General features: G+C 34.3%; 1 protein-coding gene across 2 annotated transcripts in view; it reads left to right on the top strand.

Moving 5' to 3' along the window:
* Nucleotides 1–1569: 1569 nt before the first annotated feature.
* Nucleotides 1570–16990, top strand: part of TRIM9 (tripartite motif containing 9) — a 209761-nt gene continuing 194340 nt past the window's right edge. Inside the window, exon 1 of one of the 2 annotated variants that reach the window (XM_031952991.1) lies at nucleotides 1570–2643. In XM_031952991.1, coding sequence (XP_031808851.1) covers nucleotides 1822–2643 — 822 coding nt within the window. In that variant the 5' untranslated portion in view covers nucleotides 1570–1821. The remainder of the gene's footprint in view (nucleotides 2644–16990) is intronic. The other variant, XM_031952990.1, reaches the window with a different exon arrangement.

Raw genomic sequence — 16990 nt, 5'->3', positions numbered from 1 at the left:
ACCTTTAACAAAATATAACACAGTCCTATGAGATATGTAAGAAAGCACAGGAATAAATGGAGTTTTTCTTTAAAAAAAAATAGTGTCTATCTAAAACTAAGAGTATTATATGTAGTTGTGATTAGCTAGAAGCCTTTCCAATAAGGTTAAGAGTGAAGTCACAATATCCATTATTACTATTATACAAATATTTTATTAGAAATTCTAACTATCACAATAAGGCAAGAAAAATAAATTGCTGAAATAAGAATACACAATGAGAAAATAAAACTACTACTCTTTGCAGATGAGATAATGATATATATTTAGAGAACCCTAGAGAATCAACTAAAAAAGTAGTTGAAAGAATCAACAACTATTGCAAATTGCAAGATATAAAATAAACCCACATAAATCATCAGCATTTCTATATATTACCAAAAGATAGCTAGCAGGAAGACATAGAAAGAGAATTTCCATTTAAAATAATTGCACACAATATAAAATGATTGGGATTCTGCCTGTCAAAAACAAATGCAATGAATATGTGAACACAAGATATTTTTAGACAAATAAAGATAAATCAAAATAATAAAGCTATATCTAAACAATTCGAATAATACTAATTACTCATGGGTAGACCAAGCCAATATAATAATAATGGTAATTCTACTAAATTAATTTACTCATTCAGTGGCATACCAATCAACCTACAACACACACACACACACACACACACACACACACACACACAAATTTTTATGAAATTTAAGTGGAAGAAGAAAAGGTCATGAAAATCAAGAGAATCAATGAAAAATATGAAGGATTCAGCCTAGTAGTACCAGATTTTAAACTATATAACAAAGCAGTTTCTCTAGTAAAGACAATTTCTCAAATATATGTGGAACTAAGATAAATTTATAAAAATAAAAGCTATTCTCTGATGAATAGTTAAAGAATATGGACAGAAAAAAATTACCCACATCACTTGATTAGAGAAATGCAAATTAAAACAACTCAAGTTTACCTCACGGTTAGTGGGGATGTAGAAAAATTCGGTCACTGCTGTAGTTCTAACTAGATCAACCATTCTGAAGAACAATTTAGAATTATGCCCAAAGTGTTATAAATTTGTTTACCATTTGACACATCAATACCTAAATTGGGGTCTTAACTCAAAGATAGTAATAGAAAAAAGGAAAAGGGATTTTTATGTAGTGCCACAGTATTTCTGAAGATCTGTTATAGTGGAAAGGTCATAGAATGGAATAATTTATTTTATTTTATTTTATTTTTGCTAAGGAGAGGTTAAGGTAGGTAAATATAGCCTCTGGAAGAAAGTCAGCTTTCAATTGAAAGGATTTTCGTACTCTTGTTGCCCAAGTAAACAGTAGGGAACATTAGAATGCAAGAGAAGAAAGTGAATTGTTCTCCTACACTACTGTACTCTATAGGGAACTGAAGCGCAGACTCTTTAGTTCATCAGCTTCCCCCAACCCCCAACTCCCCTCCTAACTCCCCCAATACCTTGTCAAGGCAAGGTAACTGAAAGGAACCGGAGCCAATCGTAGGTCTCGATCTATCCTCATTCCCCCAATGAGCCGAGAAGCATGGAGGGGGAGGTCCAAGCTGTCTGGATCATTTTCTGCAAGCCAGAGTGACAATCTGCTCTAAGGTTTCGGGGACGTTGGAAGGTAACTCTGTTGCCTCAGCTCCTACTGCTGTTGCTGCAGGCCAAGGTGCTGGCCAGATCTAGCCTGCTAACTACAGGGAGCTTTCAGCTATATATAGAGGCCTGAGATACTGGTCTGTAGCTGCTTGGTTTACCAGCCCAGCCCTTCTATGGAAGAAATGGAAGAAGAGTTAAAATGTCCGGTCTGCGGTTCTTTCTACCGAGAGCCTATCATTCTGCCTTGCTCTCACAATTTGTGTCAAGCGTGCGCCCGCAACATCCTGGTTCAGACCCCGGAGTCTGAGTCTTCTCAGAGCCGACGGGCCTTGGGTTCTGGGGTCTCTGATTATGACTATCTGGACATGGATAAGATGAGTCTGTACAGCGAAGCGGACAGCGGCTATGGCTCCTATGCAGGTTTCGCCAGTGCCCCCACCACTCCGTGTCAGAAATCTCCCAACGGCGTCCGAGTGTTTCCCCCCGCCATGCCACCGCCTGCGGCCCACTTGTCAGCATCTCTGGCCCCAGTGCCGCGCAACTCTTGCATCACTTGTCCACAATGCCACCGTAGTCTGATTCTAGATGACCGGGGATTGCGCGGCTTTCCTAAAAACCGCGTTCTGGAAGGAGTCATCGATCGCTATCAACAGAGTAAAGCTGCGGCCCTGAAGTGCCAGCTCTGCGAGAAGGCGCCCAAAGAGGCTACAGTAATGTGCGAACAATGCGATGTTTTTTACTGCGACGCATGTCGGCTCAGGTGCCACCCGCCTAGGGGACCTCTGGCTAAACACCGGCTAGTGCCCCCAGCCCAAGGCCGGGTTAGTCGGAGGCTGAGTCCCCGCAAAATTTCCACTTGCACGGATCATGAGCTGGAAAACCACAGTATGTATTGCGTCCAGTGCAAGATGCCTGTGTGTTACCAGTGTTTAGAAGAGGGCAAGCATTCTAGTCATGAAGTCAAGGCTTTGGGAGCTATGTGGAAGCTGCACAAGGTGAGTCTTACTAAATCTGCTCTCCCTTTTCTCCCCCCACCATCGTATATTCCTTCCGTTTCTCTCCTTCCACAATTACACTTCCATCTGTACCGTCATAAAATTGTTCTACACTATATCCCTCTTTCAGACACTATACACCTCATTCAAATCTTATTGGTCAGGGGGACAGTGAGGGGAGCTGTTTTGTTTGTTTGTTTGTTTGTTTGTTTTTGTTTTTTTTCCTTGCTTTGATGCATTGCAGAAGATATAGTGCTTTTTTAGAATTCAGTAGGAGATTGAATGCTTCAAAAAAGGAACTGGGACGACTAAGTGGATGGCCTGAGGGAGAATAGTGTTCAAGGTCATCTCACTATTTTGCCAAATTGGCCTACAAATTAGGGTCAATTTTCCAAGGGAATGAGTTTGCAGGTAGCATCTGTGCACTTGGAGGATCTTCAAGGATTAGATCCTTGTTCTAATTTAGTGGATGCTGGAGACTTCATGTTCACACAGATCCTTTGGAAAGTGCAAGCGAAAATAGACTAGTAGCCCAATGAAAATGTGACCATGAATAAGGTTGGTTTAGAAAGATCAGCTGGGATTAGAGCTTCCTGGATCTCTGAATCTTTCTGGGGGGAGTGGAAGAGTGAGGGGTAGGGGACGATAGTTATTGCAAATATTTCTAGCATAAATGAAATATTGATGAACTAGAATCAGCTTCTCATCCCAGGGTGTTATTTCATTTCTGTGTAACAACCAGAATCATTGTATAGGTGGCAAATTTCTGTTGCCTTAGGAACAGGTGCTGAGTAGGTTTATATCACTTCCTGCTTGCCTGGAGGGAATTAAGGGACACCCTATGAAGTCTGGGAGCTGCTGAGCACTGATAACCTTTATAAATGCATCAGCACTGGGCCCCTCTGTATATTTCAGCAAAGACCATAGGAAACTTCCTTTAAAAGTTACCTGTCAACTAGTTTAGTCTTTCCAGTGGCTAAAAGTCTCATATGTTGATGGTATATCCTCTATCTGACTTATTGGAGGGGACAGAATTATTAGTATCTCAAGAAGATAAGTATAAAATTTTTATTTTTTTTAATTTTTTTAAAAAAATTTACATTATGGAAGATGTTAAGGGAAAAGAAAACATAGGTTTACCTTTAGTGAACTTTGGGATATACTTCCAATTGCTTTGGATAATGGCTAAACCAATTCACATGTCCAAAAAGAGTGAATTGATGTGTCTATCATTTTCCTTTTTTGTCAAATATCAATCTGATAGCTATGAGGCTGATTTCATTTCTTAGAGATTTGGAGCATTTTTTCATATAGCTGTTAATCAGGTTTCTTTTTAAAAACTATTCATGTATTTTCATAATTTATAGCTTGAAGAATGCCCTTCATTTTTATATATTTGAATAACTTCCAGCAGTACACATAATAAAGAAATTTGGTATAAAGATTGTTTTTACACAACTGTTTCCATTCAGATTTTACCTGCATTGATTTTGTTCATGCAAAAAATGTTCTATTTTATGTAATGAAAGTTATTCATTTTACTGAAACCTTCTCTATGCCTCCTGTCATCAGGAATGCATTCCCAATTATTATTGTGAAAAATGTCTCCTTAGCTCCTCTAATTTGTTTATGGTATGATTACATAGATATTATATGCATATATATTATTCCTATATGTCATGAAACAATTTGTAGCTTATTGTGGTAAAAAAAAAAAACACATTAGATTTGGAAGTTTGTCAGGCTACTTAAAAAAGTTTCTAGCAATTTTTTTTTATAACTATAGTGCTGGTGCTTAATTCTAGATAGATACTCTGATTTGTAAGGAAAGGGCTATTTGTGTCCATGTCTTCTAGTGATGCTTAAAAAAACCAAAACAAAACAAAAAACTTGGTGTGGTATGTTGTCAAAAGCATTTTTTTGTATATCTTGATAGACTTAAAAATACATTGTAGCATATTATGTTTAAGGTTTTTTTTATTATACTGATCATAGATTAGGGACATAAATTTAACCTAGTCATGGTGTATAATTTTGCAATATTATGCCATAGCCTCTTTGCTATGGCTATGGCATATCTCTGCCAGGGCCATGGCAAAAAAGATGGTTTCTGCATACTTAATATTTCCATCAGTATTCATTAGGGATATTGATTAATAGTTTTCTATAGTGCAGATCTCAAGATCAATTTTTATCACTGAAGGCATTTGATAGGATCCCTTTTCATAATTTAGCAATAGTGGTATTAATTGGTTTTTTGAATATTTTATAGAATCCACATATAAATCCGTTTCATTCTGTGTCTTTCAAATCTATTGCTTGTTCTATTTTTTTTTCTGAGATGGGATTATTTAAATCTTGTATTTCTTGTTTTGCTAAAATCGATGGTTTACATTTATGTAAATACTGATCTTTTCATTTAAATTATCAGTTTTATTGGTATATAATTGGGAAATATTTTCTAGCAATTTAGTTTTTCATTGGTTGTGGATTCTCCATTTTCATTTTTTGATATTAGCACCTAGATTCTCTCAGTTTTAGTATTAAGATTCTTTAATGAAGTTTCTATTTTATTAGTTTTATTAAAGTTGAATTTTATTTTGATGTTATTAAAATTCCTCCCACCTACCAGTTGAGAATAAAAGAAAAAGAAAAACTGCATTTGAAATATGTAGTTACACACACACACACACACACACACATATGTATATGTCTCTTTAAATTTATCTCTTTGTAGATGTATTTGCAATGTATTTATACACATTTATATAGAGACATTTGTGTGTTGGTGGGGGCAATGTTCTATTCTATGTTCTCTATCTTTCAGTTATGAAGAACTGGGTAGTATGTTTCAACATTATTCTCCTGAAGTGGTGGTTGATCATTATGCTGATAAGAATTCCTAAATTTTTCAAAGTTGTTCCTGTTGACATGGTATAAATTATCCTCCTGGTTCTGTTCACTTCATTTTATATCAGTTCATATAAGTATTCCCAGGTCTCTCTGAAATTACCCTTTCATCATTTTTTACAGTATATTAATATGCTACTGAACATTTTTGTACATCCATATTAGAGTTTTTTTTCCTCAAGACAAATCATGCTTTTAACCTGCCTTTCCTCTTATTCTCTCATTTCCTTTCTTCCCTTTCTTCCCTGTTTCTATGTTGAATGAATTTTATCTCTCTCTATCCAATTGTGTGTATGTATGCTTATTTTTCCTTTCTTTGACTTTTTTATATGATAGTTTGTTACACTCTCACCTATTCTTTACTTTTATAGACTTTTAATTATGTGCTCTAATTATGAGACAGTTTTCCTTAACCTACCTCTTCCCTATTTACCTAGTGTATTCTTCTTCCTGTCCCTTTTCATTCTTCTTTTAAGGATAACAAAACATGATAATCATTCAAAGGCTATTTGTACCTCTGTGATCTGATGATGATATGGTTCAAAGAATGATTTCATATTGTAATGTAAGGAATTTGATTGTACATTTGTGCTTAGCATTTTATAATACTCCAGTCCTGTGTGTGTGAACTTCAGAGTTTTTGTGTTGCTCTTGGTCTTCATCAGAAATAGTTGGAAGTCTTCTATTTCATTAAATGCTTATTTTTACCTAGTAGGATTATGCCCAGTTTTGCTGGATAAGTTATTTTTAGCCTCTACACAAAATTTTTGCCTTCTGGAAGATTGAATTCCAAGCTTTGTTGTTTCTTAGTTTTCATTTTGAGGTTTATTTCAGGAAGTGATTAGTGGATTCTTTATATTACTCCTTAGTCTTCTAGTTCAAAGAAATATGTACAGTTAGTTTTCTTGAAATATGATTTCTAAGCTGGTGATATGGTGATAGTTTTCAGCTAGTCTAGTGGTTCTAAAATTATCTCTTAATCTGTTTTCCTTGACAGCTATTTTCGCCATAAAATAACTTATATATTTTTTTCTTTTCTTAATCTTTTGATTTTTTAAAAATATATTTATGGTTACCTCTTGGAATCTTCAGCTTCTATCTGCTTCATTCTAATATTCAGGGAGTTATTTACTTGAGCATGATTTTGTACCTCATATACCAAGCTGTTAATTTTCTTTCCAATTGAAATTTTGTTGCTTTTCACTTTGTTCCCTTCACTATTCTCATTCACTTTATTTCATTTATGAAAATACTTTGTGTTTTTTTTTAAACACTTGGCTCATCTTTTCTAAAGAATTTTGTTTGAATTTGTATCAGTATTTGTTTTTCCTTGACAGTTTACTTGTAGGTATTTTGGAGACATCTCTTTTTTCAACATTTGTGTCTTGAATCAGTTACTATAACAGCTTTTCATGGTGGAATGTGGGGGGGGGATGGGTGTGAATGTCAGTGTCTGTGTCTGTGTCTGTGTGTGTGCGTGTAGGCAGGCATTCATACTCATTCTTTTAACCTACTTTCTGACTTGAGATTTGATGCCAGGACTGGGATCTCTTGCACTGCTAGAGGGAGATATGGCCTTATTCTTTTGTTACTTTCTTGGTACATTAGGTTTTTGCATTATATTAGGATTTCAGCTAACTCAGGCAGAGGATTTGTATGTTCTCAGTGCTCACACAGCGATTTGATCTATGGCAAAATCTTATTGCTTTTCCCGTCCTTTCCTCTGCAAATTCTTGGATTTTTGTTTCGTTGCAATAATAAATAATAAACTGCTGCTGGACTCAGTCATTTTTATTCAACTGGGAAACTGTTGTTTCAAAGTGACAGAACTGCAGATTTCCATCTTATCTGGTAGTTTTGCTCTGACTTAACTTTATCAAATTTAGTTTGGGCTAGAAACTTCAATTAATATCTTGTTCTATTGTGGGGTCCAGTTATACAGTGGATTTTTGCTTTTGAACTTAGTTCTTTCTTGGTATGCAGTTCTAGGTCTGGATTTGTGACCCAAAGAAGGAAGTGAATGATAAAGCTGTTAGATAGCACCAATTCCTTTCAAGGTGTACTGAAATGAATTTGGGACTTCTTAATTATTCATCTTCCTGGCTGCTATTCTACATTGTTGTTCATTACCAGATAACAGAATGGATACTATTCTCCAGTATCCATAGACCCCTCTACCTGGCTTTGCTAGTGTTGGTAGAAAATGACTCACAGTGACTTTTTCTTGGATTTTCCCAATAGTTACTACTTGGCATCTGGCTGCAAGAGTTTCTGGTGACATATGATAACAGTGCAGAGACATGTCATCATTACTAACACCACCACTACTAATACCACCACTACTACCACCATCGTCATAATTATCACCAGCACCACCAGAACCACCAATACCATCATATCATCATCATCAACTTCTTTTTCTTCTTCTTTTTTTCCTTCTCTTTTTCTCCTTTTTCTTATCCTTTCTCTTCTTTTCCCTTCCTCTTCTTCTCTTGAATAAGTTGGATTGCTATTGAATAACATTTTGTTTTTTCACTTAGCACTATTTTGTTTTTTTCCAAATACACATAAAGGTAGTTTTCAATATTCATTTTAATCAATTGTAATAAAAAATATATATGTGAATTCTGTCTTTTTTTTATTTAATAGCCTTTTATTTACAGGATATATGCATGGGTAACTTTACAGCATTAACAATTACCAAACCTCTTGTTCCAATTTTTCACCTCTTACCACCCACCCCCCCCAAATGGCAGGATGACCAGTAGATGTTAAGTACATTAAAATATAAATTAGATACACAATAAGTATACATGACCAAAACGTTATTTTGCTGTACAAAAATAATCAGACTCTGAAATATTGTACAATTAGCTTGTGAAGGAAATCAAAAATGCATGTGGGCATAAATATAGGGATCGGGAATTCAATGTAATGGTTTTTAGTCATCTCCCAGAGTTCTTTTTCTGGGCATAGCTAGTTCAGTTCATTACTGCTCCATTGGAAATGATTTTGTTGATCTCGTTGCTGAGGATGGCCTGGTCCATCAGAACTGGTCATCATATAGTATTGTTGTTGAAGTTATATGTGAATTCTGAAATCAAAAATTTCATATATAATATTTTGAACACTGTTTCCAAGTTCCTGTGCTTTATTGAATCTTTTCTCAAAGTTATGTATGATGATATTCACTCCTTTCCAACAAGAAATCTGTCTTTCAAATTTCAACATTTTTGAAGATTCCTTGAAACACCTGACAACAGAAGTTATTTTCTTCTATAATCCTGATTATATATATCAAATGGAATTTAAGAGAGACTTATGCTTATCAGAGTTGTTTGCCACAGTGATAAAGGAGATATAACAAAGAGTTCAAATTGAAGAAAGATTACTATATAGTTGGTAAGGAACTCCATATATTCTTATTTATAGATGCAATTTTGCTAAGTATTATAAGCCCCAAATATTACAAATACTTCTAGAAAATATTTGACACAAATTAAAAGCACATAAGCTTATCTTTTTTGATGCCAATGTTCTTGAATGCTTTTGAATCTTTGGGTACTATAGTCTCAAAAAAAATTAAAAATGCACATCAAAAAGAGTGAAATGTACATGCATGTCAGAGTTTGAGTAGGCTACAATAAATAATAAGAAATGACAAAAATTAAGTGTGGTAAGAAAGGAAATGTATTAATAAAAAAAAAAAAAAGAAGTTGGGCTGATCACACAATAAAAACAAATAACAATAGGTAGACTGTCTAGGTACTCCATTAGTAACCCTGTCATGTCATGAGAAAGTAAGAAAGGCCTCTAACATGTTGTGTAGTTCCCCTCAAGGAAAGATGTGAAAGTATGTGAACATGAATCACACCGGAGGTGTTTAAACTGATGACAATATAGATTTTTTTTTTGATTTGGTTTTGTTGGATGATAATTTTTTGAGATCCTTAGAAATTTTTCTATGTAAATCTAAAATTTTATTAGTAAAGAAAATACTGTATCAAACAACAAGAAATTATTAAGCTGAAAAACTATGTGATATGTGTGTCAATGCATATTATAGCAACAACATATGGATGTGTACATGAACGTAATGGAATATATTCTAATGTAAGAAATGATGTATGTGATGCAAAAAGAATAATAGAAAGATTTACATGAATTGATGTAGAATGAAGTAAGCAGAGCCAAGAAATACACATGTTGATGACAACATAAGTAGGAAAGAACGTTACACACCAAAAAATCTAAAGTGAATGTAACAAAGTATAAAGACAAAGCATGACTTGAATGAAAATTCAATTCATTAATGGAGATGATTGATCAAGAAGTGTTGTGCCTTATACATGTTTTTGGACTTTTTCAATTATCAATCAAATGTGCTGATTTTTTACCTCTTAAAATGTTATGTGGCATAACTGAGAGAGATAAGGAAAAGAATACTAGTGATAGCTATGATGTTGTAAAAACCAAAATATAAAAATAAATTTTATTTAAAATGTAATTGCATAATGAAATAAAAATACAACATTTAAAAATTCTCGAGGGACTTTCTTGTCTTTCATACTATCCCAGAGTTCGTTGTCGGGCTTATCACATTAATGTTATTCTCCTTCCAATCATTTCTTTTTTTTTTTATTTAATAGCCTTTTATTTACAGGATATATGCATGGGTAACTTTACAGCATTAACAATTGCCAAACCTCTTGTTCCAATTTTTCACCTCTTACCCCCCCAACCCCTCCCCTAGATGACAGGATGACCAGTAGATGTTAAATATATTAAAATATAAATTAGATACACAATAAGTATACATGACCAAAACATTATTTTGCTGTACAAAAAGAATCAGACTCTGAAATATTGTACAATTAGCTTGTGAAGGAAATCAAAAATGCAGGTGTGCATAAATATAGGGATTGGGAATTCAATGTAATGGTTTTTAGTCATCTCCCAGAGTTCTTTTTCTGGGCATAGCTAGTTCAGTTCATTACTGCTCCATTAGAAATGATTTGGTTGATCTTGTTGCTGAGGATGGCCTGGTCCATCAGAACTGGTCATCATATAGTATTGTTGTTGAAGTATATAATGATCTCCTGGTCCTGCTTATTTCACTCAGCATTAGTTCGTGTAAGTCTCTCCAGGCCTTTCTGAAATTATCCTGTTGGTCATTTCTTACAGAACAGTAATATTCCATAATATTCATATACCACAATTTATTCAACCATTCTCCAACTGATGGACATCCATTCAGTTTCCAGTTTTAGCCACTACAAAAGGGCTGCACAAACATTCGTGCACATACAGGTCCTTTCCTTCTTTATAATCTCTTTGGGATATAATCCCAGTAGTAACACTGCTGGATCAAAGGTATGCACAGTTTGATAACTTTTTGAGCATAGTTCAAACTACTCTCCAAAATGGTTGGATTCGTTCACAACTCCACCAACAATGCATCAATGTCCCAGTTTTCCCGCATCCCTCCAACAATCATCATTATTTTTTCCTGTCATCTTAGCCAATCTGACAGGTGTGTAGTGGTATCTTAGAGTTGTCTTAATTTGCATTTCTCTGATTAATAATGACTTGGAGCATTTTTTCATATGACTAGAAATAGTTTCAATTTCTTCATCTGAGAATTGTCTGTTCATATCCTTTGACCATTTTTCAATTGGGGAATGGCTTGATTTTTTATAAATTAGAGTTAATTCTCTATATATTTTGGAAATGAGGCCTTTATCAGAACCTTTGACTGTAAAAACATTTTCCCAGTTTATTGCTTCCCTTCTAATCTTGTCTGCATTAGTTTTGTTTGTACAAAACTTTTCAGTTTGGTATAATCGAAATTTTCTATTTTGTGACCAGTAATGATCTCTAGTTCTGCTTTGGTCATAAAGACCTTCCCCTTCCACAGGTCTGAGAGGTAAACTATCCTGTGTTCCTCTAATTTATTAATAATTTCATTCTTTATGCCTAGGTCATGAACCCATTTTGACCTTATCTTGGTGTACGGCGTTAAGTATGGATCAATGCCTAGTTTCTGCCATATTAGTTTCCAATTTTCCCAGCAATTTTTATCAAACAGTAAGTTCTTATCCCAAAAGCTGGGATCTTTGGGTTTGTCAAAGACTAGGTTGCTGTATTTGTTGACTGTTTTATCCCTTGAACCTAATCTATTCCACTGATCAACTAATCTATTCCTTAGCCAATACCAAATAGTTTTGGTAACTGCTGCTCTATAATATAATTTTAGATCTGGTACAGCTAAGCCACCTTCATTTGACTTTTTTTTTCATTAATTCCCTTGAAATTCTTGACCTTTTGTTTTTCCATATGAACTTTGTTGTTATTTTTTCTAGGTCATTAAAATAGTTTTTGGGAGTCTGATTGGTATAGGCTAAATAAATAGATTAGTTTAGGTAATATTGTCATCTTTATTATATTTGCTCGCCCTATCCAAGAGCATTTAATATTTTTCAATTGGTTAGATCAGACTTAATTTGTGTGAAAAGTGGTCTGTAATTTTGCTCATAAAATTTCTGATTTTCCCTTGGCAGATAGATTCCTAAATATTTTATATTATCAGTAGTTACTTTAAATGGAATTTCTCTTTGTAAATCTGACTGTTGGATTTTGTTAGTGATATATAAGAATGCTGATGACTTATGTGGGTTTATTTTATAACCAGCAACTTTGCTAAAGTTGTGGATTATTTCTAACAACTTTTGTAGCAGAATCTCTGGGGTTCTCTAAGTATACCATCATGTCATCGGCAAAGAGTGATAATTTGGTTTCCTCATTGCCTATTCTTATTCCTTTAATCTCTTTCTCAGCTCTTATTGCTATAGCTAGCGTTTCTAATACAATATTAAATAGTAACGGTGATAGTGGGCAACCTTGTTTCACTCCAGATCTTATTGGGAATGGTTGCAGTTTGTCTCCATTACATATGATGCTTACTGATGGTTTTAAATAGATGCTGCTGATTATTTTAAGGAAAAGTCCATTTATTCCTATACTCTCAAGTGTTTTTAATAGGAATGGATGTTGGATTTTATCAAATGCTTTTTCTGCATCTATTGAGATGATCATATGGTTTTTGTTAATTTGGTTATTAACATGGCCAATTATATTGATAGTTTTCCTAATATTGAACCAGCCCTGCATTCCTGGTATAAATCCTACTTGATCATAGTGTATTATCTTGGAGATGATTTTCTGTAGTCTTTTTGCTAATATCTTATTTAAGATTTTAGCATCAATATTCATTAGGGAGATTGGTCTATAATTTTCTTTCTCTGTTTTCAGCCTACCTGGTTTAGGTATCAGTACCATGTCTGTGTCATAGAAGGAATTTGATAGGACTCCTTCATTCCCTATTTTATCAAATAATTTATATAGCATTGGGGCCAATTGTTCTTATCCAATTCTTTTTTTCTCATTTCATTTACATGATCATTTTAAATCTATTTTTTCCTTTGTTCCAAGACTTTCCCTAGGAACTCTAGCAAACTTGTGATTTTCTTTCAAGATTTCCTGTAGACAATTTGGAATTATCTTTTTCCTTGGCTCCATAATATTTCTTTATGATCAAAGTTTCCTTAGGGCTACTTAGGGCTTATCTACTACAACAAAATTTGTTGCAATCTAAATTGATAGAAGTAGTTCCCATCCTAGAAATTCCCAGGACAGATGAAATGAAAAATTTTTCTTTTATTACGTCTGCTTTTTTTTCCATTTCTTTATATATATATATATATATATATATATATATATATATATATATATATGTGGGTATATATATATATATATATATATTATAAAACATTGGGTGGCTTTTTGTTCTTTTTTTTTCTGCTGCTTGTTTACTCCCTTGTATATTACATTTCCTTATCTATTTTATTTTGAGGATTTTTCCTTACCCTCCTCCTTTTGTCTCCTTCTCCCTTTTAATTAATTTACTGAGGAGGTCATTCTTATTTAACTGTGCCAGAAAGGATGGGATATGGAGATCCGAGGTTTTCACAGTCTGTTACTCCACATCTTGTTGAAGCTAAATTACTTCATGTAATCTCTTGCAGTGGCATCTTATTTTTCTAAATGCTTTGGAATTTTCTCTTCAAAAATTTGGAATACGTGCAAAAATGTTTGTAGCACCCCTTTTTGTAGTGGCAAGAAACTGAAAACTGAGTGGATGTCCATCACTTGGAGAATGGCTGAATAAATTATGGTATACGAATGTTATGGAATATTATTGTTCTGTAAAAAATGATCAGCAAGATGATTTCATAAGGACTTGGAGAGATTTACATGAACTGATGTTAATGCCATGAATAGAACCAGGAGATCATTGTACATAGCAATAGTAAGATTATATGATGATCAATTCTGATAGACAAGGCTTTTTTCAACAATGAGATGATTCAGACCTGTTCCAATGGTCTTGTGATTTACACCCGGAGAGAAAACTGTGGGAACTGAGTATGAATCACAACTTAGTATTTTCATTCTTTTTGTTGTTGCTTGCTTTCATTTTATTTTCCTGCTTATTTTTTTTCCCTTTTTGATCTGATTTTTCTTGTGCAGCATGATAATTGTGGAAATATTATAGAAAAATTGCACGTTTAACATACATTGGATTGCTTGCTGTCTAATGTAGCATTCCTTAAGACTACTCTATCTGCCCACCCATGGGCAGTACAGCTAGGCCAACTTAGCAGTCTTCGGGCTCCAGGCCAGAACCCAAAGAGACAGATCAAACAGGAGGTGCAATCATTCTGTCTTTATTCAGTCATCCTCTCAGTCGGGGTAAAAGGAAGCAGGAGCACAAGAGCCCAGGAGCGCAAAAGCTCAAGAGCAAAAGAGTGAGTTCTGCTCAAGGCTGTCTATTTATACTGCCTCTCTTCTGGGCTTGCTAGAGCCCAGCCCACTCAGAACTGCTTAGGTGGAGCCCTCAGAAAGGAGGCTTCGGGAGTTAGTACTGTGTCCCAGAAGGAAATCTAGCAAGAGCTAGGGGTGTGTCACCCCTTGCCATCTCAAGAAACCTATAGCAGTTCCTTTAACTCCTGCCAGGCACAACCTCCTGCCTCAGAGGCCAAGCCCCTTTTTACCTCCTGGGCCTGTCCTACCCTCTGACATAGCCTACGGCTCTGTGACACATCTCAAAGAGAGAGCAGTGCTTCAATGCCCCTAACAGTCTGGGGAAAGGAAGAGAAAAAGGAGGGAAAAATTTGAAACACAAGGTTTTGCAAGGATGAATGTTGAAAATTATCTATGCATATGTTTTGAAAATAAAAAGCTTTAATAATAAAATAAAAAATGCTGCAGAGAAAAAAAAAGAAAAAAGTTTGGAACAAATATCGCATATTTGTTTCCTCTTTATATATCACAAACTTCTTCCCAAGATTCTATTTATTTACCAATAGCTATATAAATACAGTATGCCTTTAAAGTTATTTTATTAAAAATATCAAAAAATGACAAAATAAAAACATTATCTTATAAAAAGACACTTCTGTGTTTATGAGTTTATGTGATGGTGATCACTATATAGTTGAATTTAATGTGAAAAAATGAGATGACTTTGGAAAGAAAGACTTTGGAAAGTTTTTACATATGGAAGATGACCAAATGAAAATGCATGAATTAACTATTATACATATACTTTGCATAAGTACTATATTTAGCACCAGAGAGTCAAATAGAAAAACCAATGTCTTTTCTTAAGATCACATTTTAATACAGGAGTACATATACAGAAAGTTTCAGCTGTGCTTGGGAAAGTCCAATGGTCTTTGGGGTATAAAGTAGATGTTAATAAAGCATTTTCTTTAATGTCACTTCTACAATAAAACTGTATTGTTTCTAATGCTGAGCCATTTAACAGTGCCATGGACTTTAATGATAAACTTTCTTTTTCAGGTCTTCAAATAGCTATGACTAACTACTAATGAGGAAAACATTAGCAGAGGCATTTGCTAGGTTTTATCTACATAAAAGTATTATTCCTAGGTGATATCTGGAGAGATTGAGGTAAAAGCAGGTCTGTTATTCTCAGTGATGTCATTTGATACTGAGCTTTCCTCTCAGCAGTGGCAATAAGGCAGTAATTATTGTTTTTGATAATAGGGATAATGCATCCTTCTATATAACAGTCCAATAAAACTATATAACAATCCAATAAAACTCTACAGGTTGGTTCAGAAGCAGAGACAGTAGTCTCAAAGATGCTGCTATTTGCAGGCTTCAGGGTCCTTAACTGTCTTTCCTGGGTTCAGAGTAGGAGATGATGGCAGTGATTTGAACTTCTTGGGACATAATTCCTCCTTTCTTTCTCTCAAGGTGTCTAGCTGCTCTAGCAAAGCTGACTTACCTACTCTGTCAGTATTAGTTGGTTGATAGAGTGAAGATGATGGTGATGGTGGTAGAGCAGGTCCCTTTCATTTGGAAGATGAATTATTCTGCATAACTACAGAAGACAGAAGATCAATAGTCAGATATTATATGGAGACTGATTTAGAGTCAGAATAAAAAATTTTCAAAAAATTAGAACTTTCCAACAATGGAATAGACTCCCTCAAAAAGTAGTAACTAGTCATTATAATTATTATATCAGAGGCTCACTGTCTTTCTGTTATAGACTTTGTAGAAAGAATTTCTGCACTGAAGGAAAAATAGTACCTTGATAGTCTATTCCAACTTTAAAATTAGACTATTCTATAGTACAAAATTTAGCATGGGAAAGAAAGATAAACAACTTTAACCTATAGAAAACATCACTGCAAAAAAATTAGTTCCAGATTCAACAACTTTGGGCTCATAGATTATCTTCTGGAAGTGTGAGAATATATTTCATGTCACAAAAAATCAAGCAAATCCCCAATGAATTTTTTAAAAATATTTTTTGTAAATGTAGATTTCTTAAACTTAATAAGGGTGAAATCCCTTTTCTTTCACATTATCTCAAACATATACAATGCACTATCTGCTGAAGTGAACATATTCCCTAAGTTTATTATATAGAAAGCTTCAATTTTAACTGTTGAGGATTCTGGGAAAATGGAGAAATAAGGCAGGAAATTATTTGACTCTTCTAAATTCCCCTCTTTCCTCCAACAACATAAAACAATAATGAAGTGCAGAAATAATTGAAAGTTAGGGTAAAGCAATTGTTTGCCTAAGACAATTTGAGTGGATGTTAGGAAAGACCCAGTTACCCAGAATAATGGTTTGACTTGATGGAGTACAAATATATCCAGGTGAATACCACCAAATCAATAAATAGCAAGTCCTTTAACTTCTGGACTTTGCTTCAGAGATAGTGTAGGATGTGACAGATGATTAGGGCAACTCTTTAGATTTTTTCTCTGGCTTTAGATACCAAATTTGGTGAGTTTAAAGCACTGTCTCCCATTAAAATGTTATACAATGGTTG

Source organism: Sarcophilus harrisii, chromosome 2, assembly GCF_902635505.1.
Source record: "Sarcophilus harrisii chromosome 2, mSarHar1.11, whole genome shotgun sequence".
In the NCBI taxonomy this organism is placed as follows: domain Eukaryota; kingdom Metazoa; phylum Chordata; class Mammalia; order Dasyuromorphia; family Dasyuridae; genus Sarcophilus; species Sarcophilus harrisii.
The sequence above is the reverse complement of the archived record's forward strand: the minus strand, read 5'-3'. Positions and strand labels throughout refer to the sequence as shown.